The sequence below is a fragment of the Physella acuta genome, unplaced genomic scaffold (assembly GCF_028476545.2).
Source record: "Physella acuta isolate Inbredline_101_S28 unplaced genomic scaffold, ASM2847654v3 ptg000207l, whole genome shotgun sequence".
Classification (NCBI taxonomy): domain Eukaryota; kingdom Metazoa; phylum Mollusca; class Gastropoda; family Physidae; genus Physella; species Physella acuta.
The window spans coordinates 345,497-363,054 of NW_026731726.1; the positions used below are offsets into that span (position 1 = coordinate 345,497).

General features: G+C 42.3%; 1 protein-coding gene across 1 annotated transcript in view; it reads left to right on the top strand.

Annotated features, from left to right (window-relative positions):
• Positions 1–17,314, top strand: part of LOC131937306 (protein Wnt-2b-like) — a 28,657-nt gene extending 11,343 nt beyond the window's left edge. The window contains exons 2-6 of the mRNA XM_059294587.1: positions 2,439–2,591; positions 6,186–6,424; positions 7,669–7,946; positions 8,616–8,880; positions 15,223–17,314. Coding sequence (XP_059150570.1) covers positions 2,503–2,591; positions 6,186–6,424; positions 7,669–7,946; positions 8,616–8,880; positions 15,223–15,449 — 1,098 coding nt within the window. The 5' untranslated portion in view covers positions 2,439–2,502 and the 3' untranslated portion in view covers positions 15,450–17,314. The remainder of the gene's footprint in view (positions 1–2,438; positions 2,592–6,185; positions 6,425–7,668; positions 7,947–8,615; positions 8,881–15,222) is intronic.
• The last annotated feature ends 244 nt before the right edge of the window (positions 17,315–17,558 follow it).

The following is a 17,558-nucleotide window of genomic DNA, read 5'->3' on the forward strand; positions in this document are numbered from 1 at the left end:
AACTAGCCCTGACTCCTGATTAGCCCTGACTAGCCCTGACTAGCCCTGACTCCTGATTAGCCCTGACTAGCCCTGACTCCCTACTAGCCCTGACTCCTGCCTGTAGCCCTGACTCCTAGCTCCCACCTTGTAAAAACAAAATCGACCAACTTTGATTGAGTAAAACCAACCTGCCCACCCTCACCGCCCCAAACAACAGAGCACACATTATTTAACTTGTACTCACCTTTGACCTTATCAATACAATCACACACCAGGTATTTTACCTTCGACCCCCCACTCTCCTCACGTGTTCAGGTTTATTTTAAAAACTTCCTCCATCTTGAATGATCAGCTGTTAAAGTTCGGTCAATACAACCGTAGTTTTATTGTACACCTTGATCTGTACTTTTTATTGTTTGGGGCTTATCTGGACTACCTGTGCAGATAATCTCTACTACCTGTGCAGCTAATCTCCACCACCCGTGCAGCTAATCTCTACTACCTGTGCCTATAATCTACACTACCACTAACGGTAATCTACACTACCTATGACGATAATCTCCACTTCATGTGAAGATAATCTCCACGTCATGTGAAGATAATCTCCACTTCATGTGCAGCTAATCTCCATTACCTGTGAAGATAATCTCCACCGTGAAGATAATCTCTACACGCGCTGCTCATCTCCACTACCTGTGAAAATAATCTCCATTACCTGGGCCGCTAATCTCAACTACCTTATTTTCCTTCGTATAAAAAAAACGCAACTATATCAGATAAAGTAGGCTATATGGGATACACCAAAATATGGAATCCACGAATACATTCAAAACATGGGATACACTAGGCCTTATGTCGACATCCCCCCCTCCCCCACGACATTTAAGAATATTTTCCTGGGTTAAAAAGTTGTCTTCTACACCGGGAACAACGTTAGATCCGCCGCTTACCTAGTCTGATATATCATTGCTAGCGTTATCTACCAAGATCTGCTCCATCCGCCAATGGTAAATTATCCTGAGGTCGATAAGGCGAACATGGGATCTTTGTAGCACACGGGCCAAGGAAGACAATGCCAGAGATATAGGTAGGATGGTGAACACGCTTCTAGTTGTTATGGGAAGTACTCACACGAATGTTATGGGAAGTACTCATACGGGTGTTATGGGAAGTACGCATACACATGAGCTACGGATCAACTTACAATATATCACACACTCATACACACACACAAACAAACACGCACACACACACACGCATACACACACGCACACACACACACACACATACACATACACGCACGCACGCACGCACAAACACACGCACACACACGCACGCACATACACACACACGCACACACGCACGCATGCACGCACACGCACACTCTGGTCTAGACAATCAGTTATCTCCCTTACTCGTAGTACGCTTTTTATTTTTACTGTTGGTGTTGTTGGTGTGTTTTTGTTGTTGTTATAATGTCCTTTATGTCTTACATTGTAGCACTAAGCCAGACCCTACCCCCTCCTTAAAAATGGCGTCAAAAAATCATACTCCCCCAGTATGATTAAAAAAAAAACATAAATGTATGTTAACACGCAATGCATCTTTATTTTATTATTATTACAAATAGCACCTTCCCCATCAATTAACATCCACATTACAAATCGTAGAAAAAAAACAGACCTCCCTCCCCTTTCTCAAATGCTAGATGTTAATTAAGGATGGCATCACTCAATCCCTTAATTAAGGTAAATGAAAATGTCTTAGTGGCTGTTCTTGATCAATCATTACTGCAAACATAACTCCTCTCATTAACTTCCTGCCCACGACTGCTAGTCCGAGTTCGGATCTCGGTCCCAACTCGCGAGTATAGGACATCCCTGAGTCCACCCAGCTCTAAAGAGTACCTGACTTACGTTAGGGGAAGTAAAGGCGGCTGGGCCTAGCGCTGATCACACCATCGTTTTACATGCCTAGGTCAAGAAACATGAACTCTACTTTATCTGCCTAATGGATATTAACGTTTGAAATAGGAACTTTACTTTTTTTTTAAAACTAATTTTTTGTTCTTTTTGAATAGTAAGAGCAGAAACAAAATTATTTTTTTTTCTTCGACAACCCTTTACTGAGTCTGCTGAAGTAGAGCTCAGCTGTTTCGTTTACCACCATGCTCTGGTCAGCTTTAAGCATGATCGCTTTTACATTTCCCGATTTGAGTCAGGTACTCTTCAGAACTGGATGAGCTCAAAAACGTCCGATGGTTTCCATCCCGTGAACCGAAGTCGAGACTTTTAAGTTAGCAGTCGTTGGTTCAACTGCTTGACCACACTACAAAATATTTAAAAATACATTTTTAAAGTTTCCATTTCAACCAATGAACATTACTTTTTTTCTTTCATTGTAGAGTTCTAAATTTAGTAACCTTAGCCTTTGACCCCTTTTGTTTTTGTTTTCAGTTATGGTCAGGGCTCCCATAACAACCCAGAGAGATGCAAGGCTTTCACCCCTGCCGCCCGCAGAATGAACTCTCCCAGTGGCAGTCTAACCTGCATTTACAATTTAGTCTTCATCATTGTCATTCTGTCAAGGGGGGTGTTAGGATCTTGGTGGTGAGTTTACAGTCATAAGCTATTATCGATTTATATCACAATTTAGTATAGTGAATATCGTTGGAAAAATGCGTTTAAGTTCTAAATTAGTTCAACGTGGGCAGGGAAATAGTTTGGTTTATAGTTACATTTACATTTCAAAATTTTCCATTTTGTGAAATAAAAAAAATGTGAGTTAAAATATTTTTCAGATCAGATTAAAGTTTGAGGGGGTCGCTACCTGAGTCAGATAACTAGGATTTTTTTTTATAGATTCAGCTAAAATTCGGATAAATATAGCAGATAAAATGTGTTGTTGTTATTAAGTGCAGTAAAAATAAAATTATAGAAACCTCAAGATATGTATATACACCCACACCCACCCACACCCACACACACCCACACACACCCACTCACCCACCAACCAACACACATACACACATACATAAAAGTAAAATCTGGTTGTTTATTCAAATTTAAAACTCAGGTAATATGATCTTCAACCAAAAGCAAAAAAAAAAAAAAATTATACTAATTAATTAATCAGTGGACTTCTGCTGATGCCTTAGGGGCGCCAGTTTAGAAATTTGTGGCTTAAATTTGAATTCAGTTCTCGTATTTTTCATCTCCATGCGACTATTAAGTAAGTGTTCTCTTAGTTTTACCGGTGCTAGACTAGAATTGATCAACTTAGCATTGCTAATTAAGTTCTGTGAATCCATACTGTACATATTTGTACAATCACTTTCATTTTTTTAGCTCGGCATAGTTAATTTAAAAGGATTAAAATATTAAGAAAGAAATGATACTACCTACTATCAACGAGCGCCTGTATAGGTAGCGTTGACAAGATTAGTGACGAAGGTTTTGCGTGTTGTATATATATATATATATATATATATATATATATATATATATATATATATATATATATATATATATATGTATGCATGTATTTGTGACTCCATAAATCACTAGTTACAACATGTCATCGAATCCACGTCAAATATTTGCGGGCTAGACGACTCAGCGAGTCACCCGATCGTATCATTACAAAACAATTTCTCACACCTGTTCTGTCTGTTCAACCTCACGGCATTCCAAGGGTTAATCCGGTTCCTTACGAGTACCGCAGGGAGGGGAGATAACGCTGCCCTTTTTTCCCCTTCATTACCACTGTTACATGCAGGAATCATCTCACGAGAAGGGAGGAAGAAGGGGGGGGGGGAAGCTAATTTACAGCGCTGTCGAGTAGACAAATAGAAAACGTCGAGATGATGGAAGGGAACAATTCGATTCAGGGGGTAATGGAGAGGGATATATTTATGTAGGCATCCATTACCTACATCTTCAGGTGGGTGGTGTGGCATTGGCATTGACGGATGAAGTGGATTGATACACCGGTACATGCATACCTTTTCTCTTGGTACAAGATATGTATATATATATATATATATATATATATATATATATATATATATATATATATATATATATATATATATATATATATATATATATTCATATACATTATTTTCATAGATATATATACACATATATATATATATATATATATATATATATATATATATATATATATATATATATATATATATATATATATATATATTTATACACACACTCACACACACACACACATATATATATATATATATATATATATATATATATATATATATATATATATATATATATATATATATATATATATATATATATATTTTCGGTTCGGTCTACCTTTAGTTCTTCTTTAGACCTAGCGATCTAATGGGCAGATGTTTATTGACCTCGGCATTTGAACGGATAGTGTCTTCAGCACTATGCCCAGTCGTCATTACTTTCCCCATCGTAATTCAGGTACCCATTAGAGCTGAATGAACTCAGAGAGATGTCCAGTTCGTCCACGAGTCTTCCAAACTCTGGTGGGTACCAGACTCACGTTAGGAAATGGCGAGTGGGCTGTATCTCCTTAATATGCCGAGGTCTCACAAACAGATGGACTTCATCTGACCAATGAACTTTAACCAGTGTAACCTCAACATTTTAGAAACCGTCAAATATTTTTTACGAACACATACATGTTAACTTATGTTAGGTTCTTCTACTATCAACAGTGCAGGTTTGTTCAATATTTTAGAACCTTTCAAACATCAAAACTTTGACTCAGATTGTCTAAATACCGCCAAGTTCATAGCGTTCACCGCCATGACGGTATGATTCCAACACTGCTAGCGTTAAAAAAAAAACATTAAAAAATCAATTTTAACCAGTGTAAAAGTATTTTAATTGCAGAATTCCTTCATAAGGGAGTACGGGGTGAACTGTGACGTCTGCTGTTTAATGACTTGTCTTTAACAGCAGACGAACAAATCTAAAGCAAACAAGGAGTTGTTGACAAGTAGATTCATCATGTTTCGCCTAACTCCTGCCTCGGCTAAACAGACAAATGTCTGCTGTTGTTAAGAACCGGTTCATTTACAGAGAATTTTTGTTGTCTATGACAGTTCCACAAACAGAAAAATTGTCCTGTCCAGTATTTGCCATAAACAGAAAAATTGTCCTGTCCAATCAGAGTTTCTTCCAGGCATCCCCCGAAATTTTTTTACCGCCCCCCCGAACGAAATGAAATTTATATAATTTATATAGAAAATATATACTTTTAACAGTGTCCACCCCCCCCCCCCCCGAAGAAAGTTTACCGCCCCCCCCCCCGAAGATTTCAAGTGCCCCCCCGGAGAAAAAAGTCTGGAAGAAACACTGTGTTCAATACAAGCCATAAACAGAAAAATTGCCCTGTCCATTACAGGGCCATAAACAGAAACACTGTACAGTTGTTAAGATTGCTATGAATACATGTATTTTACTGAGATTTAAGGGTTATGTACTAATTAATTCTTTGTTTTTCTTCTCACACCATATAAAAAACTAAAACTCGTCATCAATGAAGAATTTCTCTTGGTAAAGGTACGAAGTCGGTTGCAACACTAATCCACATGTTTTGATGATAAAAAAAAACTAGTTTAGTTTTCTATTCAAAGTCAGTGCTGGGTGGTGGGTGGGATGGGGGAGAGGGGGTGGAACCTGTGTTGTGGGGGATTGGGTGGTACTTAATCCTGAAAAAATAACTCGATCAACTAACGACAATTGTGTTTTTAGCATGCACACATACACATACACACACACACACACACACAAACGCACGCACGCGCACACACACACACGCACGCACACACACACGGACGCACACATAAACGCAAGCAAGCACGCACGCACACACACACACACAATAACAAACAAAGCAAAGCAAGGAGTATACATTTAAGATATTAAGGATTGTTTCAAAAGAGTTAAAAGAAAGAAATGATTTTGTAGTGGGAGACTCAGGTCTCTTAAGTCCATACCGTTTAAGTTACATAGCCTTTGTTTACCGGAGTTGTCGTTCTTATGTGGGTTACTGCGCTTTTTGGCATGAGTTTTCTTTTAAAAGAACCGATGACTTAAATATACTAGCGAAGAGAGCTGAAAATCACTATCAATGATGTTGGAAGTGGGGGGCGTTACACAATGAACTTTGAACTTTGACCTCTGTTTCAGGTTCGTCAGTCAACTGAACATCAATGCCATAGGAGCCGGTGTGGTAGTGTGTGACAACATCCCGGGTCTCATAGGGCGCCAGAAGAAGCTATGTCGTCGCTATCCTGACGTCATGGTCTCCCTGGGGGAGGGCGCCAGGCTGGGGGTGGAGGAGTGCCAGTTCCACTTCCGGTACCATCGCTGGAACTGCAGTACGGTCAACCGGGATACCTCGTTGTTCGGGAAGGTGATACTCAAAGGTGAGCAGTTGTTTTATGGGAAGGTGAGCAGTTGTTTTATGGGAAGGTGATACTCAAAGGTGAGCAGTTGTTTTATGGGAAGGTGATACTCAAAGGTGATACTGACTATATCACTACTGACTAAATTACTGACTCTAACACTTATACTAAGAACTCTCACACAACTGACTTTCCCACTCCCGACTCTCTCCCACTCCTGACTCTCCCAATCCTGACTCTCCCACTGCTGACTCTCTAACTCTCTTCCACTCCTGACTCTCCCACTACTGACTTTCCAAATCCTGACTCTCCCACTGCTGACTCCAACTCTCTCCCACTCCTGACTATCCAACTTCTGACTCACCCACTCCTGACTCTTCCACTTTGGACTTTCCAGCTCCTGACTCTCCCACTCCTGACTCTCCCACTTTGGACTTTCCAGCTCCTGACACTCTCACTCCTGACTCTTCCACTCCTGACACTCCCACTCCTGACTCTCCCACTCCTGACTCTCCCACTCCTGACTCTCCCACTCCTGACTATCCAACTTCTGACTCACCCAATCCTGACTCTCCCACTTTGGACTTTCCAGCTCCTGACTCTCCCACTCCTGACTCTCCCACTACTGACTCTCTCCCACTCCTGACTCTCCCACTACTGACTCTCTCCCACTCCTGACTCTCCCACTCCTGACTCTCCCACTCCTGACTCTCTCCCACTCCTTACTCTCCCGCTCCCGACACTCCCACTCCAGACTCTTCCACTCCTGACTCTCCCACTCCTGACACTTTCACTCCTGACTCTCCCACTACTGACTCTCTCCCACTCCTGACTCTCTCCCACTCCTGACTCTCCCACTCCCGACTCTCTCCCACTCCTGACCCTCTCACTCCTGACACTCCCACTCGTGACTCTCTCCCACTCCTGACTCTCTCCCACCCCTGACTCTCCCACTCCTGACTCTCTCCCACCCCTGACTCTCCCACTCCTGACTCTCTCCCACTCCTGACTCTCCCACTCCTGACTCTCTACCACTCCTGACTCTCTCCCACTCCTGACTCTTTCCCACTCCTGACTCTCCTACTCCTGACTCTTCCACTCCTGACACTCCCACTCCTGACTCTCTCCCACTATTGACTCTCCCACTCCTGACTCTCCCACTCCTGACTTTCCCACTACTGACTCCCCCACTCCTGACTCCCCTACTACTGACTCACACATCCTGACCAGCCTCACCTAACCCACCTCTCCCCCCCCCCCCCCAGGGAGCCGTGAAGCCGCCTTCGTCTACGCCGTCTCGTCCGCCGGGGTGGTCCACGCCATCACCCGCGCCTGCAGCAAGGGACAACTCTCAGACTGCGCGTGCGACCCCAAGAAGAGGGGTCCGGACCGGGACAAGAGGGGAGGGTTCGAGTGGGGCGGCTGCTCCGACAACGTGGAGTACGGCAGCACGTTCACCCGGAAGTTCATCGACGCCAAGGAGAGGAAGCAGAGGGACGGGAGGACTTTGATGAACCTCCACAACAACAGGGCCGGACGTAAGGTAAGCCGGGAGTTTTTTGCCGGTTGTACGGTTGGGGGGGGGGGGGGTTGGGTGGATGTAAGATCAGGTGGTTCGGTCGGGGCAGGTGTGTCAAGTGTTTTTTTCCAGAAGTTAAGTCAGGTTTTTTTTAGTCTGAAGTAAGAACGTTCTGGAACAACAAAAATATTGTGTCCTCTGTATCCCCAGCCTGTTTAGCAGGCTCTGGAACAAGATCTAACTTGTATAGCCTGCTAGAATGGGAGAGTGTGGCTGAATGGTAGAGCGTTCGACTGCTAATCTGAAAGTCTCTAGTTCGAGTCCACCCAGCTCTGATGGGTATATGACTCACGTTAGGGAAAGTAGCGTCGGCTGGGCAAAGTGCTCACCAAACAAACCCTTCAGATGCCGACGGCGCGGAAGCAGGTGAACTCTACCTCCCCTGCCATGAGAACCGAACATTACTATAGCCCGCTACTCGGTTCTGAAAAAAATATCCCTTGTCTATACCCCCAGGCTGTGAGAAAGTTCCAGAACAAAATTCAACGTTTATAGATTTCCAGAACGCTCTTTAACAAAGTCAAACATATCCTCTGTACCCCCAGGCCGTGCGAAAGTTCCCGAATTAATCCAACTTGTATAGACTCCAGTAAGTTCTCTAACAAAACCCCCTTATGTCCTCTGTACCCCCAGGCCGTGCGAAAGTTCCGGAAACTGGAGTGCAAGTGCCACGGCGTGAGCGGCTCCTGCACAATCAGGACCTGCTGGCAGGCGATGCAGGAGTTCCGGCAGGTGGGCGCCCACCTGAAGAACCAGTACAACGGTGCCACCCAGGTGATGATGAAGCAGAACGGCGCCAGTCTCACGGTGGCCAACAAGCACCACAAGAAACCCACGCGCTCAGACCTGGTCTATCTGGAGACATCCCCGGATTATTGTGTGGAGAACACGGAAGTTGGTGAGTTCAAGTGGAGGGGGGAGGGGAGAGGGGGGAGGGGAGGGGGGGGGGGGAGGAGGCGTTGGTTGGTTAGGGTCTAGGACATTACCCCCTCTCCGGTCATTTCCTCATTGTCGACCCCCCCCCCCCTTCCCCTCTCACCATACGAGAATGCGTATTATACATACGTATCCCTATCCATTTCCAAGTCCCTTTCCCATACCCTAATCATATTTTTAACATAATGCCGGCGCTTCTTAACCTGGGTTTGTTCAAACCCCAAGAATTCGACGAGTCGTTCTTCGGAGTTTGGCGGAGATCAATAATCAATAAACACTCCCGACTCATGTGATTCACGATCGGATTTTGTCAATGTGGATATTATGCGTATGAAACTATTGGGGGTTCGGAACCTCCAAAAAGGTTAAAAACCACTGCCCAAACATATTCACATCCCAAATCCTTTCCCGGATTTATCCTTAACCTATCCTTAACCTAACCCTAAACCTATTTTTATTAGATAAAGCCCGACAGCAGTTTTTCGGCCGCGCAAGATTGGGTAATTAACGAGGGAGTAATTGATATTTGGGGGGGGGGGGGGTAGTGACGGTGAGGAAATGACCGGAGTGTAATAGACTGGGGGGGGGGGTAGTATCCTGCTCCCGTTCGGGTTATTGGGTCATAAATACGTCAGGGATGACGTCATTCACACGTCAAAACTGACGCCGTGACGTATTTTGTAAACACTTTAGTCACGATTTCTGTCCAAAAACTAGATTTTAAACTTTCTAGAACGTATTTCTATGTTTAACTTTAACTAAACTTTTTTAAAAAAGACATAATCTAAACTCCACACTAATCATTAACTTTAAATCAGCTATAAATCTAATAACTTTCTGATCTGAAAAAAATTCTCAATTTTTTAAACTCTTACCATAACCCAGAGGCGTAGCGAGGGGGGGGGGGGCGGGGACATATGTCGACGGGCGCCGACCTTAGGGGGCGCCAAAATGGGTTGGAAAAATAAATTGAAAGCTTGAGGGGGGGGGGGTGCAAATTGAAATCTTGAGGGTGGGGGGTGCAAATCGAAAGTTTGTCCCCGGGCGCCGGGAAGGGTCGCTACGCCTCTGCCATAACCCCAGCCCTAACCTCATACGTTCATGTTTAGCTATTCAACTTAACTCTAACCCTTAAATCTTAACCTGCCGTTTGTCTAAAAACCGTACCGAACCAAAAAAAAAATTATCCGATTTTCGAATGAACTTTAAGGCGGCTGACATTTTCATTAGACCACGTGATTACCTGTACACGGATTGCGGCAACAATTTTTATTTTCTATAACGTACGCGAACAAAAATAAAAACCCCTTTCGATAACAGGCCGCGGTCTCAAAAAATATCCCGTCTTTTATTCCGAGGTGTGGTCGCGTCGATGTCAAACAATGGGGGAATCCCGTTCCGTTCTGTTTTTAAACAATCCCTTTGCCAAAATGAAAAGAATGCGCGCGCAGCGAGAGCAGAGCTTCCTGACATGCGCACCTGTTGTCCAGACACGGGGAATTGACAACTCGCAGGGTACCTAGAACAACTGTCAATTTCCTGCTGCGCGCGCGTCTCGCCGGCTAAATAACTAGCCACGTAACGTCAAGGGGATCGAGTGGAGAAAGGGGAGAGAATTCTTTTTTTAAAATAGAGAGACAAGGGGAGAGAAGTTTTTTAAAAAAGCATTTGGCGTACGGTGTAAACAGAAGACCGATCTAGGGGCTGCATGTTTTGTAGTGGGTGATCTGACACGGTGCTTATTCTCGTGTCTAGACCGTCTTTCTCAACAATCGAAATGAAGAAAAAAAAATAACATTAGAAATTTAATACTAGGTATAAATCACATTTCTTAACCCTTTTGTTATTATCTGTTTATTGTTTCTTCTCCGTTCTGTATTGTATAATATTGGACGGGGGATTTCCTCCAACACAATTAAGTATTACATGTCAACATGACTCGGTGACTCTCGACTCCAGAATGCTTTTCCTTAAGAACGGTTTCTTCAGATATTCTTTCTTACCGGATGGAGGGAAGGCGGCACATGAAACGTAGGGGTAGGGGCTTGTGACATGGGGGGGGGGGGGTGACGAACTTATTTTGTAACGGAGAGGCGTGGACTCTGGTCAATGAATTTATTTTATAATTCTACCAGGGGGCGTTAGATGTTCATCGCTAGGGTTGGGGGGGGGGGGGGCAATGAGATGCCTGAAAGAAACTCCTTTTCTGGATTTGATTCTACAACTTTTGTCCATCCCAAGAACAATCTTCAATCAGTCATTTGTTTGATTTTGAAGTTTTTTTGTTGTTGTCTTTTTCCTATATAGATTACTGCTATACGAGATTTAGTTGTACATCACGTTTAAATAACGAGATCTCGTCATAGGATTAGTACAGGTTCCTTTATTATTGATGATATTCTAGAACATTAAAAAAATAGGGGGGGGGGGGGAGTTTTGAAAATTATGTGTATGTAGGGGGTAGGGGGGGGGGGCAGAAGCTCTTCTCGAAGAGATGCCTAAAAAGAAACTCTTGACGAATACATGATGGTTGATGTAGCAAGAAGATGAAATGTTAAGAAATCATAGATGTAGGATTTATGTCATCTAGCTGTAGATGGGTCATAATATGTGGCTGTAGAAGACTTATGTCATCTGGCTGTAGTAGATAGATGGGTTATATCATCTGGCTTTTGAAGACGTGGTTTGACATGCAAGCGGAGAATGACGATATGCAGCCCGTGGGTGGTAGTAGACAGTGAGAAGGGGCGGGGCGGGTTCCAGTTCGGTCATGCGCATGGAGCTCGTTAATCTTGCTGTGGGGGACATGTCCCATCATGCATGCGGTGAAATGCGATCTAGCATTGGACGCCACGCATGGAAGTGGGGGTCTAACCCGGGTCACCTGACCCCTCTTAGGACCCCCCGGAGCTGGTTCCCCGGGGCGGGAAATATCATAGTGTAAGGAAACAATCGGCTGTCACGCTGACTACTGTTATTTATCAAGAAATTTAATCGTGGGTTTTTTTTTTAAAAGGTGGGATGGGTGGTTAGGTAAAAGAGAGATGCAGATTAAAAATTTTACATAAAAATGGTAAAAGAGAAAATATTTCAACTATGTCCTAATAAAAAGATAAATAGTGTGTAGTAACACAGGAATTGGGACAGCCAGTGTTTCTTCCAGACTTTTTTCTCCGGGGGGGGGGGGGGGGGCAATGGAAATTTTCGGGGGGCGGTAGACTTTCTTCGGAGGGGGGGGGGGGGCGGACACTGTTAAAAGTATATATTTTCTATATAAATTATATAAATTTCATTTCGTTCGGGCGTTCGGGGGGGGGGGGGGGGGCGGTAAAAATTTGGAAGAAACTCTGGGGACAGCTTGGTCTAGCGGTAGACACAAGATTATATACTTAGATCCGGTCTCTGGTGGTGATAGTTACAGGATTGTGGTGAGGCTTGGCATTAGGTTCTGGGTTGTTTTTTTTGGTCTCATTGGGTTTAGTTTATTGTTTGTTTTAGGTTTGTTCTATAAAGGTGCCTCCTGTTTACTCGCAGATTAAATTCTATGTAATTATGTATTTACGATTGTTTATTTTATTTTATATAAAACGGAAGAAAAAGAAAAACAAACAAAAAATAAATTTGTAGTAGAATCATGAACTAAAAAGGCCCCTGAGCCATGGCCCGATTCGCCCCCATGGTGGTTCCTTCACTAACATCGATGTAATCAACGTCGTGTGTCTTACAACTAAGTAAACACTACGGAACACGGAAGCTGGATTCTCTGTTATTCCCATTTGATTGTTAAAACTATGTTAAGTCGGACCCATTTTAGCTTGCTGTATTCCTATAATACCTTACTCTTTCTATCATCCATCGTTTATTCCCTACTTTCTGTCATTTCGCATTTCTTCATACTTGTTTTTTTTTATATTTTCTTTTGTCTTTCCTTCTTTTTTCTTATCTTCGCGACCATTGTTTAATTCATTCTTTTCTTTAGCTATCATTCCATCTTTTTTCTTTTCCTCTTTATGTCCTTCTTACTTCTTTCTTTCTTCTTTATTTTTTCTTCTTTCTATGTCTCTCTTTTTTTCTTTATTCCCTCTGACTATTCGTCTTCATATTTCGCCATCAGTCTTTCCTTAATTCCCTTTCTGCAATCTTATCCCTCCGGCCGCCCCCCATCGCGTGGAGGAAATAGCGCTAATAAACACTACAATAGCCGGCTAAATCGCAGTAAACACCACTGGCTGATCATTGTAAACACCTTCAACAAAAGACAGGTAAAGGTGTTTAGACGACCGACCCACCCCCGCCCGCGCGGTTCTGAAATGGCGGAATTAATTTGTCGAGATATTCAGCTACCTCAACGCGAGCCAGGCATTGCTACCTGTCAGGTAGCCCGCACTAGGGAGCGACTAAGTACCCCGTGGGTTGGGAGAATCATATACCTGAATTCACCCGAAAATGAAAAAGCGTTTTTTTAAAATTGTTTTTTTTTTTTTCACGATTCGGTCGGCTCCAAGGTATTGCTTTAAGAAAACCAGACTGTTCCTATGACATTGCTTTAAGCATCTAGACTGTGTGATTTATCAGTTTCAATTTCAAACGCCGCGGGAGTTGCCTCCCTTCTACGGTTAATCCATCAAGTTTATCCACCTAAAAACGAAATGAAATGTTTTCTTAAAAAAAAAATTGTAAAGGTTTTTATGCTGACACGATACATCGGCCTGTGTGTCCATTTTTTTTTTTTTTTTTTTTGGAATTTGAATGGAGTAAACATTCATTTTGAGCTGATAATGAAAACGAATTCGTTCCACCTTTCAACCTCCCACCAACCCCTGCTGGTAAACTATAGAGGTGTGTTCACGAGGTATGAAAGTCGAATGAAAGTGGTGATGGCCCTGGTCTTCCGGGCTCTCGCTAAAACGGCTCCCAAGTTTTGTTACACCAAAGCGTCAAATGAAATTATGTTTCATTTTCCAATTAATTTTTAAAAATATTATGAATTTCTCTTCTTAATTTAAAATATTGATTATAAATGTGAGTGGGGATGGTATAATCGAGTGTTGGCACGGGAAAGCGTCAAAACGAAGTTCTGTTTCGTTTTCCAATTAATTTTGAAAACAAGAACTATTGATACATTTCTATTCTTACTTAAAAAAATATTGATTAAAGATGTGAGTGGGGATGTTGTATTCAATGGGAGTGTCTGGAGACCGCACACGTTGTGTATGTTTAATACACAATTGTATGGCTTTTTAATGGCTTTTCATTGTATTAGTAGCCCATCAATAGAAGAAAAAAATGACAGTCGCTCTTTGATAGACCGTAGCTACGCGACAGTCACATGTTACATTGGCTTGTGACTTATAACAGCCACCACCCCCTCGCCACCCCTACTCTGCAAATGTGTAGGTGACTAATTTGAAATCGTAATTTGCGCATTTTTAACACACTGGAAGTACGAGAATGAGCTTAGAAAATTCTTAAGCTTAAAGTGGCATGACCTACACGGCACGAACACTCTACACAATACACGCCGAAGTACTAGTCCTAAGCTTTGACATAACAACTTTAGATAATCAAGAATTTATTGGTTTTCTAATTTACCCTCCAATAAACCACAGATTATATTTATTGCATTTATGTTGACACAATAAAGGGATATCTCATCACATTTGCATGAAGGGCCTCACACTAAAGTTTTATACATTGAACACTCGCTATATTTTTATGTATTATTAACCACACACTATATTCATATAAATTAACTACTCACGCTATTTATATGAATTGACAACTCCCTCTATAAGAATAGACCACTCTCTCTATACAAATTTAACACTCCCTCTAGAATGAGTCTAGATCTGGGGTCTCCAAACTTTTCAGCCCGAAGGCCGCATTGACTATCAAAGTTCAGTTCGGGGGCCAGTTTCTTCCAGGCATGTCTTTGATTTTCTGGGCAAAGTTCCTCAGCCATCACCAACAAATGTTTTTTTCCGTGGACAAAAAGATCTCCGCGGGCCGGATGAGAGGACCTCGCGGGCCGCATCCGGCCCGCGGGCCGTAGTTTGGAGACCCCTGGTCTAGATGAATAGACCACTCTCTCTATAAAAATTTAACACTCCCTCTATAAGAATAGACCACTCCCTCTATATGAATTGACCACACCCTCTATATGAATTGACCACTCCCTCTATATGAATTGACCACACCCTCTATATGAATTGACCACACCCTCTATAAGAATAGACCACACCCTCTATAAGAATAGACCACTCCCTCTATATGAACTGACCACTCCCCCTCTCTACTGTTCCAGGATCACTCGGCACCGAGGGCCGACCCTGCAACAAATCCTCCATGGGCACGGACGGCTGTGACATCATGTGCTGTGGGCGTGGCTACCACACCTACAACGTCAAACAGCAGTTCAAGTGTGAGTGCAAGTTCCATTGGTGCTGCTCGGTCGTCTGCAAGGACTGTGAGCAGGAAGTCGAGCTGCACACGTGCAAGGGCGTGTCCACCCCCGCCAAACTGGACTCCTGATAGTGGTTTTTGTGGCGGTGGTAGGTGGTATTCGGTGGACGTTGATTGGGGGGTTGGTGTTGGTAGAAGGTGGTATTTGTGTTGACTTTGATAGTGGTGTAGTGCGTATGGAAAGTGGTATTCGGTGGACTTTGATGCGGGGTTGGTGTTGGTAGAGGGTGGTATTTGTGTTGACTTTGATAGTGGTGTAGTGCGTATGGAAAGTGGTATTCGGTGGACTTTGATGCGGGGTTGGTGTTGGTAGAGGGTGGTATTTGTGTTGACTTTGATAGTGGTGTAGTGCGTATGGAAGGTGGTATTCGGTGGACTTTGATGGAGGTTTGGTGCTGGTAGAAGGTGGTATTTGTGTTGACTTTGATAATGGTTTAGTCTGGATGGAAGGCGGTATTTGGTGGACTATGATGGTGGGTTGATGCTGGTAGAAGATGGTATTTGTGTTGACTTTGATAATGGTTTAGTCTGGATGGAAGGTGGTATTTGGTGGACTATGATGGTGGGTTAATGCTGGATGAAGGTGGTATTTGTGTTGACTTTGATAATGGTTTAGTCTGGATGGAAGGTGGTATTTGATGGACTATGATGGTGGGTTGATGTTGGTAGAAGGTGGTATTTGTTTTGACTTTGATAGTGGTGTAGTGCGGATGGAAGGTGGTATTTGGTTGACTCCGGATAGTAGAATTGTTCGGGTGGAAAGTGGTATTTGTGTTGACTTTGAAAATGGGTTAGTGCGGATGGAAGGTGGTTTTTAGAAGGATTCTGGATACAGTTTTTGTGCGGGCGGTAAGAGGAATTTTTGTTGGACTCCTAATGGTGTCGATGTGCTCGTGTAATCTGCTATTTTGTTGACTCCAGATAGTGGGATTGTGCGGGTGGAAAGTGGTATTTTGCGGACTCCGGATAGTGTTTTTTTAACTGGCGAGTAGTGGTATGTGATAGACTCCGGATAGTGGGATTGTGCGGGCGGAAAGAGGTATTTTGCGGACTCCGGATAGTGTTTTTTTTTAACTGGCGAATAGTGGTATGTGATGGACTCCGGATAGCGGGATTGAGTTATCAAGATACCGTTAGATGGAATTACGATTCTAGATAAACGTGTGTTTAAGATGGCCTCTCTTGGTTTTGAGAATGTTGATGTCGTTTGAGTGACAAATTTTGATGTTGGTTTCATGCGTGTTGCAGACGACACGATTATGAAATATTTTCAACAAGTTTTTATAAAAACAAAAGGAACATGGCTACCTCGATATGTTTACACTCCGTGGAAAATTAGCCGGTTAAATGTGCTCGTGGGATAATTAGGTTAATCGCATTAATTTGTTGTATTAGGTTTTATATGCATCATTTAGTTGTATTATCGTGTTAAGCGCATCTTTAAATTGTATTACATTTTTACATGCTTCAATCTGTTTTGTTAGGGCGTTTCCTGCGTTATTTTGTTTGTATTACGATGTCACATGCAAAATTTTGTTTTATTAGTGTGTTATAATATATATTAGGATGCCCATGTTATATACATACAATACAAAATGATACCAGTGTATTATTGTGTACCACCATCACTACTAATTTAAAGCTTAGGGTTAGGGGTTTGTGTAGAGAAATAAGTGGGTTTTGACAAGATCCATCGAAGTATTACTAAGTTTTGGTTGTTGTTGTTTTTTCAAACGAGCCTCAGAAAGACTTTACATTATAGGAAAATAACTTTTTTCTGGCTTTTTTCCCAATAGACACGGGTTTCCTATCTAAATTGTCCTATACTAAAATCTTACTAGAGTTAATAAAAACGCTTACGTGAAATTTTTGAAAGTTTAATTCATGTTGTGACATTGCCTAGATAGTTCGTCAAGACTCTATGTATACCTAACTAGAAGCTTTCATTTTTGGAAAAAAAAAATCTTTTTTTAGAAAGATGATAAAAAAAATACTTATAAATTAATTAGTATAAAGATTGCGATGGTTAGTTTTAGATCTATTTAATTAGAAAAGCTAACAGATGTTTATCTTATTCCATCATCCCTTTCTCCTTTGAACTTTGACAAGACTTTAAAAAGAGGATTAAAAAGAGGACTCATTGATAAATCATTTATAAGCCTAAGCTTAATTTTATTT